The 15,309-nt window shown below is 33.9% G+C and overlaps 1 protein-coding gene across 1 annotated transcript in view; it reads right to left on the bottom strand.

The window, feature by feature from the left end:
• The window catches only part of SPEF2 (sperm flagellar 2), a 74,785-nt gene that overhangs the window by 7,578 nt on the left and 51,898 nt on the right, over positions 1-15,309 (bottom strand). The window contains exons 28-31 of the mRNA XM_030968613.1: positions 4,872-4,978; positions 3,683-3,865; positions 1,607-1,699; positions 817-990 (exon numbers count right to left, since the gene is read on the bottom strand). Of these exons, the coding sequence (XP_030824473.1) occupies positions 817-990; positions 1,607-1,699; positions 3,683-3,865; positions 4,872-4,978 (557 nt within the window). The remainder of the gene's footprint in view (positions 1-816; positions 991-1,606; positions 1,700-3,682; positions 3,866-4,871; positions 4,979-15,309) is intronic.

Below are 15,309 nucleotides of genomic sequence, written 5' to 3' on the forward strand. Positions count from 1 at the left end.
ATCTCAGTTATACTTTAAGTTCTGGGCAATTGCTGGAGTTGCCATGGTTGCGACAGGGCAATGAATAATTTTATTATCTTGAGCAGCACCCTCTTTCCAAGATGTGTACAGATAAATAATTTATGTCTCAGAAAATCACTTCTACTTCAATAAATATAAGTATTCACTAAGAAGTAACTGATGGATTCAGTGGACTAATTCCAGTTTTAAGACTTTAATAATAAAAACATACTACAGAACTGCTAATAATGTTCAAATGATAAGTTTCATTTCATTTAACAATGCATTCATCATGGCTGAAAAAATAATTTTAAAATTATTTTATATGAAACAAATTATTATTAAACCTTCTGGTTTACAGATAAATCTAAACACTTGGAAATAACTCAACAAAGATATGTCTGAATACCCCAAAGAAACGTAGTGGAAAATAAAGTAAGACCAGCAATAATAAAGTAAGTGGAAAATAAAGTAAGACCAGGTCTTACATCATGAGGTAACATTACAGTAAGTCATACTGCAGTCTAATTCCAGGGGACTGATAGCTGGTCAATTAAGCAAAATAATTACTTCCATTCATATGCACAGGGAGTAATCACCAGTAAATATCTTAAACTTTCATTAATGGCAAGCAAATTTCCAGACTTTTGAAAGAATCCTCCTGAGTATCATTACTGATGCTATGTTCCCATGAATTCAGTGAGACTACTTATAAGGACTGGAGTCACCCAGGATATGCAAATATAGAGAAATCTGGGCAATTTATAAATTGAAAGTACTACTACTATTCTCTAGTATTTTTCTGTGATATTTTACCACACACGGAAGGGAAGCTTTCCTTTTTCTGTGAATATATGCTCCAGTAACAACGCTAAGTGCTCTGTATACACCTTCAACTGGATCAGAGTGGGAGGCGAAATAAAGCAGCATGTCAATATAGTCCAGCAGAGCAGGGTCTTTTTCAGTATCCGCAAATAAATGGAAGAAAAACTATAAAAGGGCAAAAATAAGCAAATTAATTTCTATAAGTGGACTTAAACGAAATACAAATCAAGGACTGTAAAAGAAAGCATGAAATATAGTAATAATACAGTACTGCTAATAAGAGCTACTATACTTAAGAGCATGTTGATACTGTGCAAATCAAGGCTGTGATAAATCATAAATGTGTGTTAAGTAATTCAAGGAAACAGAAATTGAGTTTCGCAGAAAAGAGAGAAATTAATAAAACCTCATATCATGATAAATATGTTCAAAGCATTTTTTGTATTCAGATTATTATTCCTCTTTCATGGAAAAAATTTATGAGCTCAGATGCAGTGATCATTTGCCTCCCATTCTTTACAAAGCTGGTTGCTGTGTAGCAAAATTAATGCCATTCAAGCAAGAACAGGAGTAATTAAGTCTTTCTGAGCAGACTATGATTTAAAATGCTCAAGCCTGACTCTTGGATTCCTCTTTACATTATTCTGAAGCACCACTTGACCTGAAAAAAAAATAAAAAAAAATGCAGCACTTATTGAATCAAAGACACCCAAAAATTTCTGAAATGAGATCTATCATGTTTGAATAGTGATTTTTTCAAAATACCTATGTTTTCAGTTACCTCTATGAGGTGTTTTAGTCTTTCTGAAGACACAGGTTCTTCGCAACTTTCTGTTATGCTTAGGTCTTCGTTTCCATTAAACCATAAGCCAACCTGATTTAATAAATAAATAAATAAATAAATAAATAAATAAATAAGTTTGTTTATTTTCACACACAGAAATAGTCTTTATACTCTAGCTGTTCAACACACAGGTTACTAAGAGCCTAATCTCTGGACTTCATCAAACAGAATTTGTTATTAATGTTCAATGACAACAATAATTATAATTTGTTGTTTTTATGTTGTAACAGATATTTGAGAAGTTATTGAATCAAATAGGATAGAAGTGAATGTATACTTTTGAAAATAGTGGAAATTAACTAAGTAGTTGTAAATCTATGCTGCTGAAGAAGCAGAATATGATATGGAGTTTCTATGCATGCTCTGATTTCTTCCTTTGAGGATATCCTTTGCTAATCCCTACAGCTTTTGTCCAGGCTTTACTTCTAGAAGAAACTGTCCATATAATTCAGTATGATGAAGGATGGAGCCACAGCTCTCCCCATGCTTGCCTGCTCCCAACAAGATGACCAAGAGTCCTAGAGAGACGGAGCTACAACTGTAAATTAAAAGTGCTCAGAACCAATTCTGTAGTACTAGACTCTAGACACAGGAAGGATCAGCTAGATCTGGATAGGCATGAACAAACTTCCAACAGAAAAATTCACTTGTGTGAAACCACACCAGGCTGTACAAACAACATCACAGCAGGGACAACTCACCACCATTACCTGAAGATGGGCCCCAGCACTGTGTAGTTTTCCAGTGTAGGTGCAAAGAGAGAGGACAGGTGAAACAGCTCAAATTCCCAGTGGAAAGTTATTAAAACCAGCTGTTTACTGCATATTTATTACCTTGTAATATTGAAGTGATTAAACTAATTGCTCTGTTAATATTATACTTGAAATAGGATCCTGTGATAAAAATGTACGTTCTCAGTCTGCATGTCTTATAACTGCTAGCTTATTTACAAACTCTTCAGCAAAACTTACAACAGTAGAAAAAATAAATGCACATAGACTGGCATTTTTTGTGGGTTCCCTGGCCTTGTAGAGTTTGTTTCTTAGCAAGTCTGTGGTGGGAAGGGATTGGCAGGTGCTCCTGGAAGTTTTAAATTAATTAAATTCTGAAAACTACAGGCCTCTGGACTAGCACAGCCTTTATTTATTCTTCTTTAAAAACCAATGCTAGGTGAGTGGAAAACAAATTACAATAAAGTTTCTATGCAATTTATTCAAAACAGTTGGAAAATTATATTTAATATCACCAAACAAATACAGAAACTGGCAAGACTGGAGTATCGACAGACACCTATATGTGTATATATGTGATACTTACAGCTAGTATAGCCCAAGAAAGTATAGATACTTGCTGGTATAGATAGAGTATATACCAGAAAGTATCATTCTAAGTATGATTAAAATGGTTAAAAGTAAAAGTAAGTGAAAATGAGCAGAATTTTGCTGAAAGAACAAAAATGTATTCATAATACTCTTTCTGAAAAACCTTGCTGAACTATGTGACAATTCAAACAGAAGTTGTCTTCAGAAAAATGATCAAAGAATTTTATAATTTTCCATGTATTCAAGCCTTGAGAAATGATCTTGAGAAAATTATTATTGGAAAAAATCTAGAAACATTTAATTAAAATGCAGCTGAACGATGAAACTGCAATCCTTATTTTTGTGTGGAGCAAATGATCTTATTCAGTGTCAGCTAAGTTAGTAGTCATCAAAGTGCACACAGAATGGTTTCTTTAAAACAGAAAGGATTTTCACTTGAGATTAATTTATGGTAAAAGTAGGAAAATCAAGTTTAAAGTATGTTTAATTAGCCTGATTTGTGGAACTATGGACAAGATATATATTAGGCCATCAATTTCCTGAAAACACTTTTCACTACAAAGCTCCCTCAGACCTAAAGCATTTAAAATTCAGACTGAATTTCTCAAGGCAAATAAGCCAAACAACATATCATTCAATTCGGGGAGTTTAACAAATTAAAATTTGATTGAAAAATTAAAAGGCTGATAACCTGTAAATAGTGTTCCTGTGTAACGAAGCCTGATCCAGTGACATCAAGAGACTTGAAGCCATGCAGTGTTTGGAGGAGCTGTGTCACAGACGGCACTGGCCAAGGCTGTGCTGCTGCCAGCAAGAATCTGCGCCAGTCAGTGAGATGTGAGTTCACTGTGAATTCAGATGCCAGATTTTCTAACTACAAAACCAAAACAGCAATATGTCAAATGTGTACATAAACAGTCTTTCACTATTCTATGTATCCTTAGGTATTTCCTGGACAGGATGAACAAGGTTCTGCAGTGAGGTTTCACAAAACAAATTGGCCACAGGCCACTGTATGCCGACTGCCATGTGCAGTAAATGTTGCTCTAAATAAACATTCTGAGTGCCCAAATAGGCATTTATTTGGGCTTGAGAATTTCCTTTTGTAAGTAAGCTCGTGTTTCCATGATAAATTTAAAAGTCTCATTTAAAACTGGTTCTTTTAAGGAAAGAAAATTCTGTTATTAAAGATTGGATTTATTAACACTAAAAGTTCTCAAAGAATACAGAACATGGGATACATGCCCATTTGGTCTATTAATAGAGAATATTTGACTGATAGCTTTCCTTGGATAATTATTTCCCGTGCTGAGATTAGGTTTTATACACTCAGGATGACAGATGTGCTTAGTTTTCACTTAACTTACTGGAACTACACCACTTTAACATTAAAATGTTTTACTCATGCACTTCATCTGTGTAAAGAATATATTAATGAAGTGATGAAATAATGTGAAATCCAATTAAAATTTTAATGTGAATCATGGTTTACTGTCAGAAATAGTTATTAAAATATGCTAACACAAGTTAATATTTTCAATCTGTAGGTTTACCAGTAACATCTGATTGAATCTGAAAGAGAAATTAATTCAGTATGGAGGATTTGAAAGTTTTAATGTTTCCAAATCTGAAAAACTTGGATGGTGTATTAAGAACTGATATAACTTGCAAATTGTAAATAAATAAAGTGCTGAAAAATGTCTGGCACAGTGACTTCCATGATCCTTCCCTAGTGAAACAGAAGAATTTTAAAGAAAAACTGATGATATCCTAGAATATTATTATCTTCGTTTTAAGGACAATGCTTCATACTAAGGACAATGCTGCATCTTCTACACAAACCAATACCCCAGGTGAAGAGAATATAGGGGTTCACTTACATCTTCAAGTGTTAAATCCTTCCATGCATCAGGGTAGCAATTTATTCCAAGATTCAAATTAACCAAGCCACTAACAGTTTCAATAAATACTTTCTTTAGTATAAAACCTAATAAAAAATCAATATAAAAACATGTTTAGACTTTAAATAGACCTCTTCTGTTAAAAAAAATAAATTAAATTTTAATGGCCATATGAGAAAGTTACTTACTTTCCTATTTTGCACTATTGATAATGCTAATATTTTCCAAACCAAACATAAAATCTCCTTATTTAAAATTAATCGTATGTGACCCATCTAATAGCAAAATTTCAAATATTTCACTGCACTGCAATTCTTCTGGTACTTGTCCTGATCTGCATTAAGATCACTAATCTATCCTCACATGGTCTGCACTGACAGTTAATGAGCATTCACAGACACCAATCTCTCAGAGTTATGTGTATTGAATACCTACCAACATTTTCTTCCACTTTGCTTTATTTTAATCAATCATAAACCCATCTTCACTCTTTAAAGCAAGTGTAAATTAGAGAATAGGGTAGAAAATATGCACTGTTGTCTGTTGAATTCTGAAACAAATTTCAACTGTTTGAAAAGCTTCTCAGAACTCACATGCGGGACTTAGAAATAGCTCCATTAATTTTATTTTTAAAGAAATCCTAAGAAAAAATCAGTTAAGTGCAGCAGGAGTAGATTTTTTAAAGCAGGAATAGATTTGCTTATGAGCAAACAGAAAATTCAAACTTCATGTATGGTATCAAAGCACAAAATTATGTATAAAAAATTTAAAAAACAAATATGAGTCTCTTATTTCAGAAATGGACTTTGCTGTGTCAGCGAGAGTTCACTGCAAAACCTCTGCAGTAACAACAAAAAATTTAAAATAAGTTTCAAGTTATTTAAATTTTGAGAGATAAAGCCTATCTGGTCAGGTTGTCATCAATTCCATGGCATCCAAACAGGAGTTTTCAGATTACCTTCAAAAGCAAACACAATCAGTGAAATACTGGGAAGACTTAATTATTTTTTTCCTTTTTCCAGTCAGACTTCTTGTCCATTTGAAAAGGCAAAGCTGTGGACATTCTATGGCTAAGGCACTTTGTTTGATGTGAAACAGTGAAGTGTAATTTAGGTTTATGAAAAAGATATGTGATAGGAATATAAATAATGTGTTTGAGTGTTAATTTCACTGTGTCATTATTCAAAATCAAGTTGCCAATTTGAATGAATAGTCTGCATCTCTGTAGACCCGTTTATCTCCAATCAGGAAAACTAGGATTAATGCCCTCAGCACATCTTAATACATCAGAGAAATCCTACACATATATAAAATTGGAGAGAAGAGGACAAAAATAGATTTGGGAAGCTCAGTCTGTTGAGGCAGAAAGAAGGAAGGGAGAAACACCTGGACTTGAAGCCTGCATATCCTCCCCCAAATTTCAGCATGAAAGCAAAAGCTGGAGAAAAAATACTGTCAGACTGGTAACAGTGTTCTGATACCTTGAAAGTTTTTGAGTTATCTGCATTGAGAAGGAACATCTTCTAAAAATATGTTTTTAGAAGAACAGCACATCACGTGCTGTTTCCTGAAGCACCTTGGATTGCTAATATAATCAATTTAAGGTAAACAGAAATTTGTTTTTTTTTTTCATGAAAACTTCAATTCTCAGGAATCAGATTATTTTCATATAGCACAATGAAGCCTGCATCACTGGACCATTACTGGGACACTTCCTCTAAGATTCCATAATCCAGGTAACATTTTAGTGATTCATGGGGAAAACAGGTTATGATGCATGAAGAAGCCAGTGAACAACAAAAAACATCAGGGAAAATTTTTACATCTTCTTTGCACTATCAGACTTTCTAGTGCTTTATCATAAAGAGCCCAGATAATAATTTTTATTTTTTGCTAAACATTTCCCTTTCCATTTGATCACTGGCAGTGTAACTTAGCTTTCCGTCACACCATCTTGTGCTTTAAACTGTTCAATTACCACTAAGATCTCCCTATATGAAAATAAAAGACATAGTTCCTGTATTTCTTATGATTTTCTGACTTCCTGAAATGCAATTGAATTTTGATTTTCTTCCCAGAATTCTAAAAGGATACTAATATCCTCATATCACTTTTTGTGAAGCTACATGACTTCAGAAACATACACTGAAAGTATCTGAAGGACATAGAATTTAAAGAACTTGCATCAAAACTAATGTCTGAGATGGGATTAAAGAACTGCAATCTAAATCACAATTTACATAAACTATGTAATTGTTTATATTAACTATAGAATTCCTGATGTGCTTTAGGGCAATTTCTTTTACTTTACTACCTCTTCCTGAAACATCTGATGAGGGATAATTCCAAAGCTATAGTAGTTCAAAATCTTCCAATGGACCGTGACTTAATTCCTCCTACTGACACATGCAGGAGAAAGGAAGGAGTCTCAGAGACACAGAGGAAATCCCACATAAACATGAGGGATGAAATACATTCGTCACTGTGTTTTTAGGATCTTTGTCTAGACTTAGTGGATTTGGGTATATATTACAGAGAACAGAACTGGTTTTGAGTATCTGATTATAATACCAAACAATAGGTGATTCATCATTTAATCTCAAGGGCTGTCAGTGCTCCATAACCACGGAGAGATGCTGAGAGTGGGCAGCAACACAGATGGTACCCAGAAAAGAATACTGGTGTTGGCAAATGGTACACTGCAAGCAGTGAGAGAAAATAATGTCCCCCAGGAAGGAAAAAGGAAGACAATTCCCAGAACTGGCTTTTTCTACTTAGAAAGACTCATTTCCAAACAGGTATGCTCTTTACAAAATCCTTTTATAAGTACAAAATAAAAGAAACCAAACCTAATAAGTTTTAGTTGAATAATGTAGGAGACTGAATAGAAAATTAAACCTTTTTAATTAAAAGGAGCAACAGGCATCTTGTAAAAAGAATCGGTATCCATGAAGATTTTGAAAAACTGGAGAGATGGTCAGGGTCAGTAGGTAAGTTTCACCAGAAACAAATCAAAGTACTTTCTGGAAATGGACTGCACAAATTGATACATTTATTGCACTGTACATAAAACAATTAAGCAACAGACTGCTAGCACATTGGAGAACAAGATTAGAATTCAAAGTGAACTTAAAAATTGGAGATAAAGTCTAGAAAAAAAGGACACTATCTAATAAAGATAAATGTCAAGTGCCCCACTGGGCTGACATAATGAACTGAATGAATGTCCCAAAGGGAATCTTACTGCCAAAGTAAAATTTCTACAGAAAAATCTCTAAGGATTATAGCAGATTACAATAATATGAGAAAGTACATGGGAAGTCATTGGAAACAATCCTTTTTTTTCCCTCCAGATGTTAAGGCTTCTGCTATAATACAAGTTTGGAAATTCTAGACCAAGAAGGATGGATGTAAACTAAAGATTGCCCAAAAGAAAGCAGCAAGAATCATCGCAAATTTAGAATACAATTCCTGAGGTGTAAGGTTGAAGGAATTCCACTAGCTTCATGGATGAAGAGTATGAAAAAACATGCCCCCGCCCTGCATCATGGAGGTGACTTCAGTGTTACAGATACAGAACCACCACTTTTTGGTTTTTCTTTCTTTCTTTTTTTGTTTTCACCTGTTGGACATTCTTGGGACACATTTTCAAACTTTTTCTAATCTCAGCATAGTTAGAAATCTCCATTTCAAAACTTTGAGGGAAAAGAACCCTCTTGGTATTATGCAATTTAAAAGAAAATACTTGAATCCATGATTCTAATATGTAACAAGCCACATATTTAATAAGGTAATCCATGAAATATATATCCTGTTGCTTATTAGGCAAAGTGTATCTAAACATTTTTTTTGACTGCGAAATCACAAGTACAGATATTTTATACAATGCACAGTACTGATCTCTATTTCTGACACAGATTAACTCTACTGGAGCAGATCAATATGCTTTAATGAGGTATTCCTTCAAAACCTACTCCATTTCTGACACATTGTTTATACCCAGAAGAAGCATGAACATCTATGCAAAACACCAAAGAGACTATAGGTGTATATATATGTGTGTGTGTTTGTGTGGTATAGCATAGCACAGCACAGAGCAGAGCTGAGAGTACAGTAGGGCATGAAGTATTGGTATTACTACATACATTTTCTATTGAAAGTAGAGTTATCTTGATTTAGCACATAATTGACTCAAAGGTGAATGACCTCATATTAATTTCTCCCAAATTACCGGTAGTAAATCTTCATTTGCTGTTGGAAGAACCAAGAAGGGTCTTTAATGATTTAATTTTAGCTATCTTTTGATATAAATCATTGCTATTCCTTTATGGTAGAAATATATTCTGCTGGTATGTTTTACCTTTTGAAATTATCAAGTAGAAAGGTGCATTTAGAATATGTAGAATTATGAAAATATAAATTCTCTAAACCATACTCATTCTCACCTCCTAGATTAAAAATCAAGATACAGTAATCTTATTGCAACCCTTAAAAATATTCTTACAGGGAAATAAAAAGTAGTTCAAGATGTGAAGCATATTAATCACATCCTGTCTGTAAGAGTACATGTTATGGGAAGACTAATTCGTGCAATTAATAATCAGGAATGGGAAAATGGATCTGTTCTGCCTCTGTAGGGAAGTCTTCAGAAGGACATGCCTGAGAAAGGTCATGTTAAAATTTATGTGGTTTGCCTATTCCCTCAAGGTCTGTATAGGGAGAGCCAGATTTAGCAATAGCATGGTATCTTCTAAAAATATTTTCTACTCTACCCAATGTTATGGAGCTCATGCTCTTCAACATCTGCTCAGCAGAAGCTGTATCTGGTGAAGCAGAACTGGCAGCTTCCATGCAGGTAGCCCAAGCATGAGCTTCACTACTCTGGTGTGTGTTTATAAATTCAAGTTTGAAGTCATCAGTGCCAGAACAAAAATTATGGATATTTTCCCCCAAATCCACATTATGTCTACGACATGGTACACAAAACATTATTCCTCTTTCTTCATCATATTTTAACCAGGAGTATTTTGTTAGCCATATTTTTGGAAACTGATGATTCCTCTTTGTTTTCTGACGTTCCAAATCTTTCTTCTCTTTCCCTCTGTCACCAACTTCTCTGTTGCTAGAAGAATTAGTCTTGCTTTTAAATTGCTTCAGTGCTTTTATGGCTATAATTTAAAAAGAAACAACTAAATATAAAATAATTTTTATTTTATAAAATATCAGTTGCATCTTTTATTTTCTTGTCCATTTTTATCTTGTTAACTTGGACTAGAGTGTGACTTGAAATGAACAGCCATGAAAGAGAATAAGGAAATCAGACCTGCTCTTTAAATCAATTGAAGGCTACCAAGGATTCTCATAAGAAATGGTCAGTTTTGATTTTGATTAGAAGTTTGTCAGAGTATGCAACGCATGAAGTGCAGCAGCATCAATGCTATTTTTGAAACAGGGAAGAGCAAAGTTATGAAGAGGAATTCAGAATGGTCTTTTAGGCAAAACATCTCCAGAAAATACTGCTGAAGTCACAAACTTATTATAATGTACATCATACCTGGCATTAGCAGAAATGCTAACTTGGAGCAAATCTGTAAATACATAATCAAAAACCTGACACAGAATGCCCAAGATGCTTATGTAGTAGCTGACATGATCTTCTTAAAATGTGTTTGCCTGCAAATGATATTATTACTGCTTTCACAACTGTATATGCATTCTTAATGCACTGAGATTGTTCTGAACTTTCCCCCAATTGTTCTGAAGGTGGTCAACCTTGTATTTTGTAGGAGTAAATCCCATATGCTGACATTTTAAAAATTATATTCCTAGATCCCATTTATCTCCTACTTTTGGACAATAATTTAATTATTCTTTTAGTATACCATTGCATAATTTTAGGTCTTCGAAAAGAAAGCAATAAATAAGCAAGAGAAAATGCATGCAGGATGGAAGCAATAAAATGGGAAATCTATTTGTTCACTGGGAAATAACAAAAGTAACACCCTGCAGATGACCTAAAATCTGACTCTCCCTCTTTATTGTGATGTGTATGTCAAGAACCAAAATTAATGAGTACATTAAGCTAATCACAGAGAGAAATGCTATTTCTAGTGCTTTAAAAGGTCTTGAGAAAAAGAGTTTTTGTATGCCACTCTTTTCTACTTTAGAAGAAGGAGCAAATTTTTATATATATACACCATATAATTTGTGGGAACTGATTGTTCCCATTGTCAAAAAAGTGACAGTTTGTTCCATTATACTCTAAGCATCCTGAAAGGACTTAATATTAATAAAAGAAGTAAGAAACATGCAGTTTATATACATTTCCAGTGTGAATGATTCTTGTAAAGAACTTAAAATCTGAGGTAGCAGCTGTGGTCCACATAGATAGCAAAATGAACTGTCCCAGGAGGTTTTTCTGACATGTGCCCAGGTACCATAAACAGAACTGAAAAGAAGAAGAGAAATATTCCTAACACAGAGTTAGGCAGACACAAAACCACAAGGTAAGGTGAAAAAGAGGTGGAGGGCTGGAAAACTGGACCTGCAACTTGAGAAGTAAAAAGGGTATAAGGGACAAAAACATTTTAACATCTCTAGAGTGCCTCCTGTTTCTTTAGGCATAAGGAAACCTGTGGAAATGTGCTGCTGATTAGGAAAATAGGGATCAGAGTAGACCTGTGATCCACTGTCAGGGATAATATTCCCTGTAAGATTGGCCTTCAGTGTTTCCAACATTTTTTTTTAATTGACATGGAGAAACTGGGAATATAGGAAAAGATGGGATCTGTTGCAGTGATGCCATGGAAAGAATAGAGGATACAAAAGGAAGCCAGCCTGTACTACATATGAAGCAACTTAAGAAGCAACTTCTTCACATTCAGTTTGTTATCAAATGAAATCAAGAAGAAAACCAATGTTGGAAAAGCTACATTAGGTAGAATTATTTTTCATTAAAATCTTCTTAAAAGGCAGTATCGTTCCCTGATACACACAGTGATTGGCAAGCTTTCACAGGTTTCAGTAAACAGTGCAGATCTTCAAAAAAAAGCAAAAAAAATATTTAGTGAAGATATTACGACCACTAGTGAAACTGAAAACAGGAAAAAAAAATCCAAAACATTCAAAAAGGAGCATGATAAATGACAGCAGTGTAAGTTTACACTACACCCTGTGAACCAGGACTGTGACATTTTAAATGGAACCTGTGACATTTAAAGAGCAACCATGATGCCTCAGTTATTAAGGCAGATATACAAAAGAGACTATTTCTTAATGATACCCCAGTCAGTAGAGTATTTTCTACAGGCACTGTATAAAAATATTTACATAAAGTATGAAGTAGTAAGTCTCTATTAAACATTCAGATTATACACTTACACAGGCAACAAAACATTAAGAGATTGTAAACTTATACTAGAGATGAGAATTATGCTACCATTTATTCCCTCATCATCAAATTTTATCAAAACATTTGAATAGATTAATATTCCCTTCTATTTTCACTGAAAAAAATGTTTCCATAGCAGTTCCTGACTAGAGATTTGGATAATAATCCCTTGCAAATTACACACCAGACTCTGTAGCAATTTCATAAGGATGAATGAGTGAAATAAACCCTGAAGGCTGAATTATATTCTTTTAACTTAAGGACTCTAAAAGCTAGTAATATGGGATACTTCTACCCTTAGGTGAAAAAGATGGGAGTCACAAAAACATGATACTTTTCATCCAAGTTGATAGACTCATCACTCCCCACAGTCAATTTCACTGTAAGTATTTGCATAATTAACTCACTAATTATTACTGGTGCTGCTATATGTCCAATCTTCGTTAACTGGCAAGAATTGGGATTTTAAACTTAGAAGCACTGAGAATTAAGGTATTTTTGTTGCTGCACAGATGTAGTGAGGGGTGAGGTCCTCTGTCATGCTGACTGAAATCTTCAAATTATATATATATATTCAAATGCACAGAAACATATACAAACATGTTAAATATGTTCCACAAATTTCTGAAATTAAATAACCTACATGACTTAGTAAGAGACATAACAGGAGATATAAATTAAACTTAAATTAAATTATTAGTAGAATTACTAAGTTTTCACCTAGAAAGAGATACTTCCTCTGTCCACAAACTTAAAACTTCCTTATTTTCAAGTCTTGAAAAAACACATGGAAGATAAATAGTCTTTAAAAGATGTAAGTTAGAGATGATGAAACTATTCCTATCCTCTCATATGGACTTCAGTCTGTATTTGCAACTACTTTTCTTCAATTGTTTCTACAACAGTGCTTGGGGAATCTGTAGACATTATCCAGGGTCATCCTATAATCCTGATTATAGGATATTACATTGAAAAGGTAACATTTCAGCCGAGGTACATGCACAGTTTAATATAACTGTCTGCTCCAAATCTACCAATACAGTAAAAGTCAATTCACAATTTCACAATTTGAAAACACACAGCAATGCAATATGGCCATTGGTTGTCTCTTATGCTTACATCTTAGCAGACTATTTGATAGTTTTATAGAAAAGCATTTAAAACATTTTTGGTTATTTGATATAGAATTTTTTAAAAACTGACTGGTGTCTATTCTATCTAATTATAGAATCACTTCTATAATTAAACTGAAGGTTCAGAAGGATCATGCTTGTGAAAAACAAAAAAAAAATTAAAATGATCTTGTGTGATTCAGTCATAAGATAGAGAACAAATCTGGCACAGAATCTACTTTGATCTGCTTTGTAATGCAAAACCACACCCAAATTACATTCTCTGAAACAGCTTTAGAAGAAAACTGAGACATTCCATATGTGTGCTAATTGAAATGACAAGAGATGTGGTTATAGAAGATCATAGTGCTCAAGGGAATCAAAGGGGATGAGATCTACTGGATATTTTAATTTTGTTGATAAGAAAAGCATGCATTCAAAAAGACTGTAAGAGAGAAAATAGAAAAATTGAATGTTATTAGCTCCATTTAAGAGTTGTCACAGCTGTTCCTATGAAAAAGCACTCTGAAAGTAATATATTAGAGCATTGTTAAAAACTTGATCAAAGAGTTAGTGAAATTAATTACTGCAGACTCATGTTGACTTTGGGCAATAGCACTTGGGATAATAATAAAACAAGAAATAAACTTTTTTCTCAAATGAAAGACTGTCAGTAGGTAGGAAGGTCCAGCACAGGCTGTTTTTTTGTCCATTGGCGCTTAGAATGGAGAATAATTTGCTTCCATGGAGAGCCAAGTGTGCAGGACAGCACAAAGTTGTCTGTGAAGAATCGGCAGTTCTTTAAAACTTTAAATACCTAGGAAACACAAAACTGCTTCATAAGAATTCTTCCATGAATATCAAACATTTTTAAAGTATACTGGTACTCCCACTTTTAGCTTTAATTTTGGCAATTTGTTAAATATATTTTGAAAATATTTCATTTTGACATTTACCAAATATCTTGGGACAAACCTGTTTACATGGTAATTTCTTCTAATATAATCACCCCTCCTTTGTTGCTCTTTGTTTGCTTGCATTTCTAGGTAAAAATATACTTCATGTAATCTCCATGATGCTTTAGAAAAGTCTAAATATTTCAATTTTCAGAACAACTTCAGGAAATTTATTATTCACTACTACTTCTATTCTAGTACAAGCAGATTGGTAGGTTTATTCTATTTAGACTTGCCCAATACCCTATCCCCCATGTGCTTTTTTATGTGAATTTCCACTGTGAATGCTGAGATACATGCTGGGGTTGGTAAGAATAAGAAAAAACAAGATGTTTGGCAGCAAATCTAGATCTGTTTAGGGGTTCTCCAAGGCAGGGGCTTGTTTGTTACCTTTTGGTATCTCCTTTAGAGATGCTGTTCAACAATTTCATTGTTGCTGTGCTGGGTGCTTTAGTGTTTTTCCCTCTTTCGTTCAGTGAGAGACTAACTACTGAGATGTGTAATTTCTCTTGACCATTCTATTGAAAAAGGAGAGACAGGAGCCTATGGAAAATTTTCATGATGTTTTAGGAAAGAAAGGAGTCTATAATGAAGTGAAGTGGTCACCTTAGGACACCTAGGATGTGATTTATGCAGTCTTAAAATGTGTAAGAGACTGAGAGGAAGTATTTTAAAGATGACTTGCATAGCTTGTGCTTTCCATCCTAATTCAGCTGTCCAAAAAAGGGAATAGTCACAAACCAGAAGATAAATACATGGGGTATGGGACCTTATTTTAAACAATAATTCTTTCCTATTGTCTCAGAGAACAAGAAACAGCATTCTTTTTCAGTCTCATGACTGCTAAGGCAAAAAATTCCCCTTTTTCAGATAGTCACGCAAGTCATGTTGGGTCATTTTAGGGAATATAATACTATCAAAAGGGAAATACTGTAGAATGATAAAGACTTCAATTGTTT

Source organism: Camarhynchus parvulus, chromosome Z (assembly GCF_901933205.1).
Source record: "Camarhynchus parvulus chromosome Z, STF_HiC, whole genome shotgun sequence".
Taxonomy (NCBI): domain Eukaryota; kingdom Metazoa; phylum Chordata; class Aves; order Passeriformes; family Thraupidae; genus Camarhynchus; species Camarhynchus parvulus.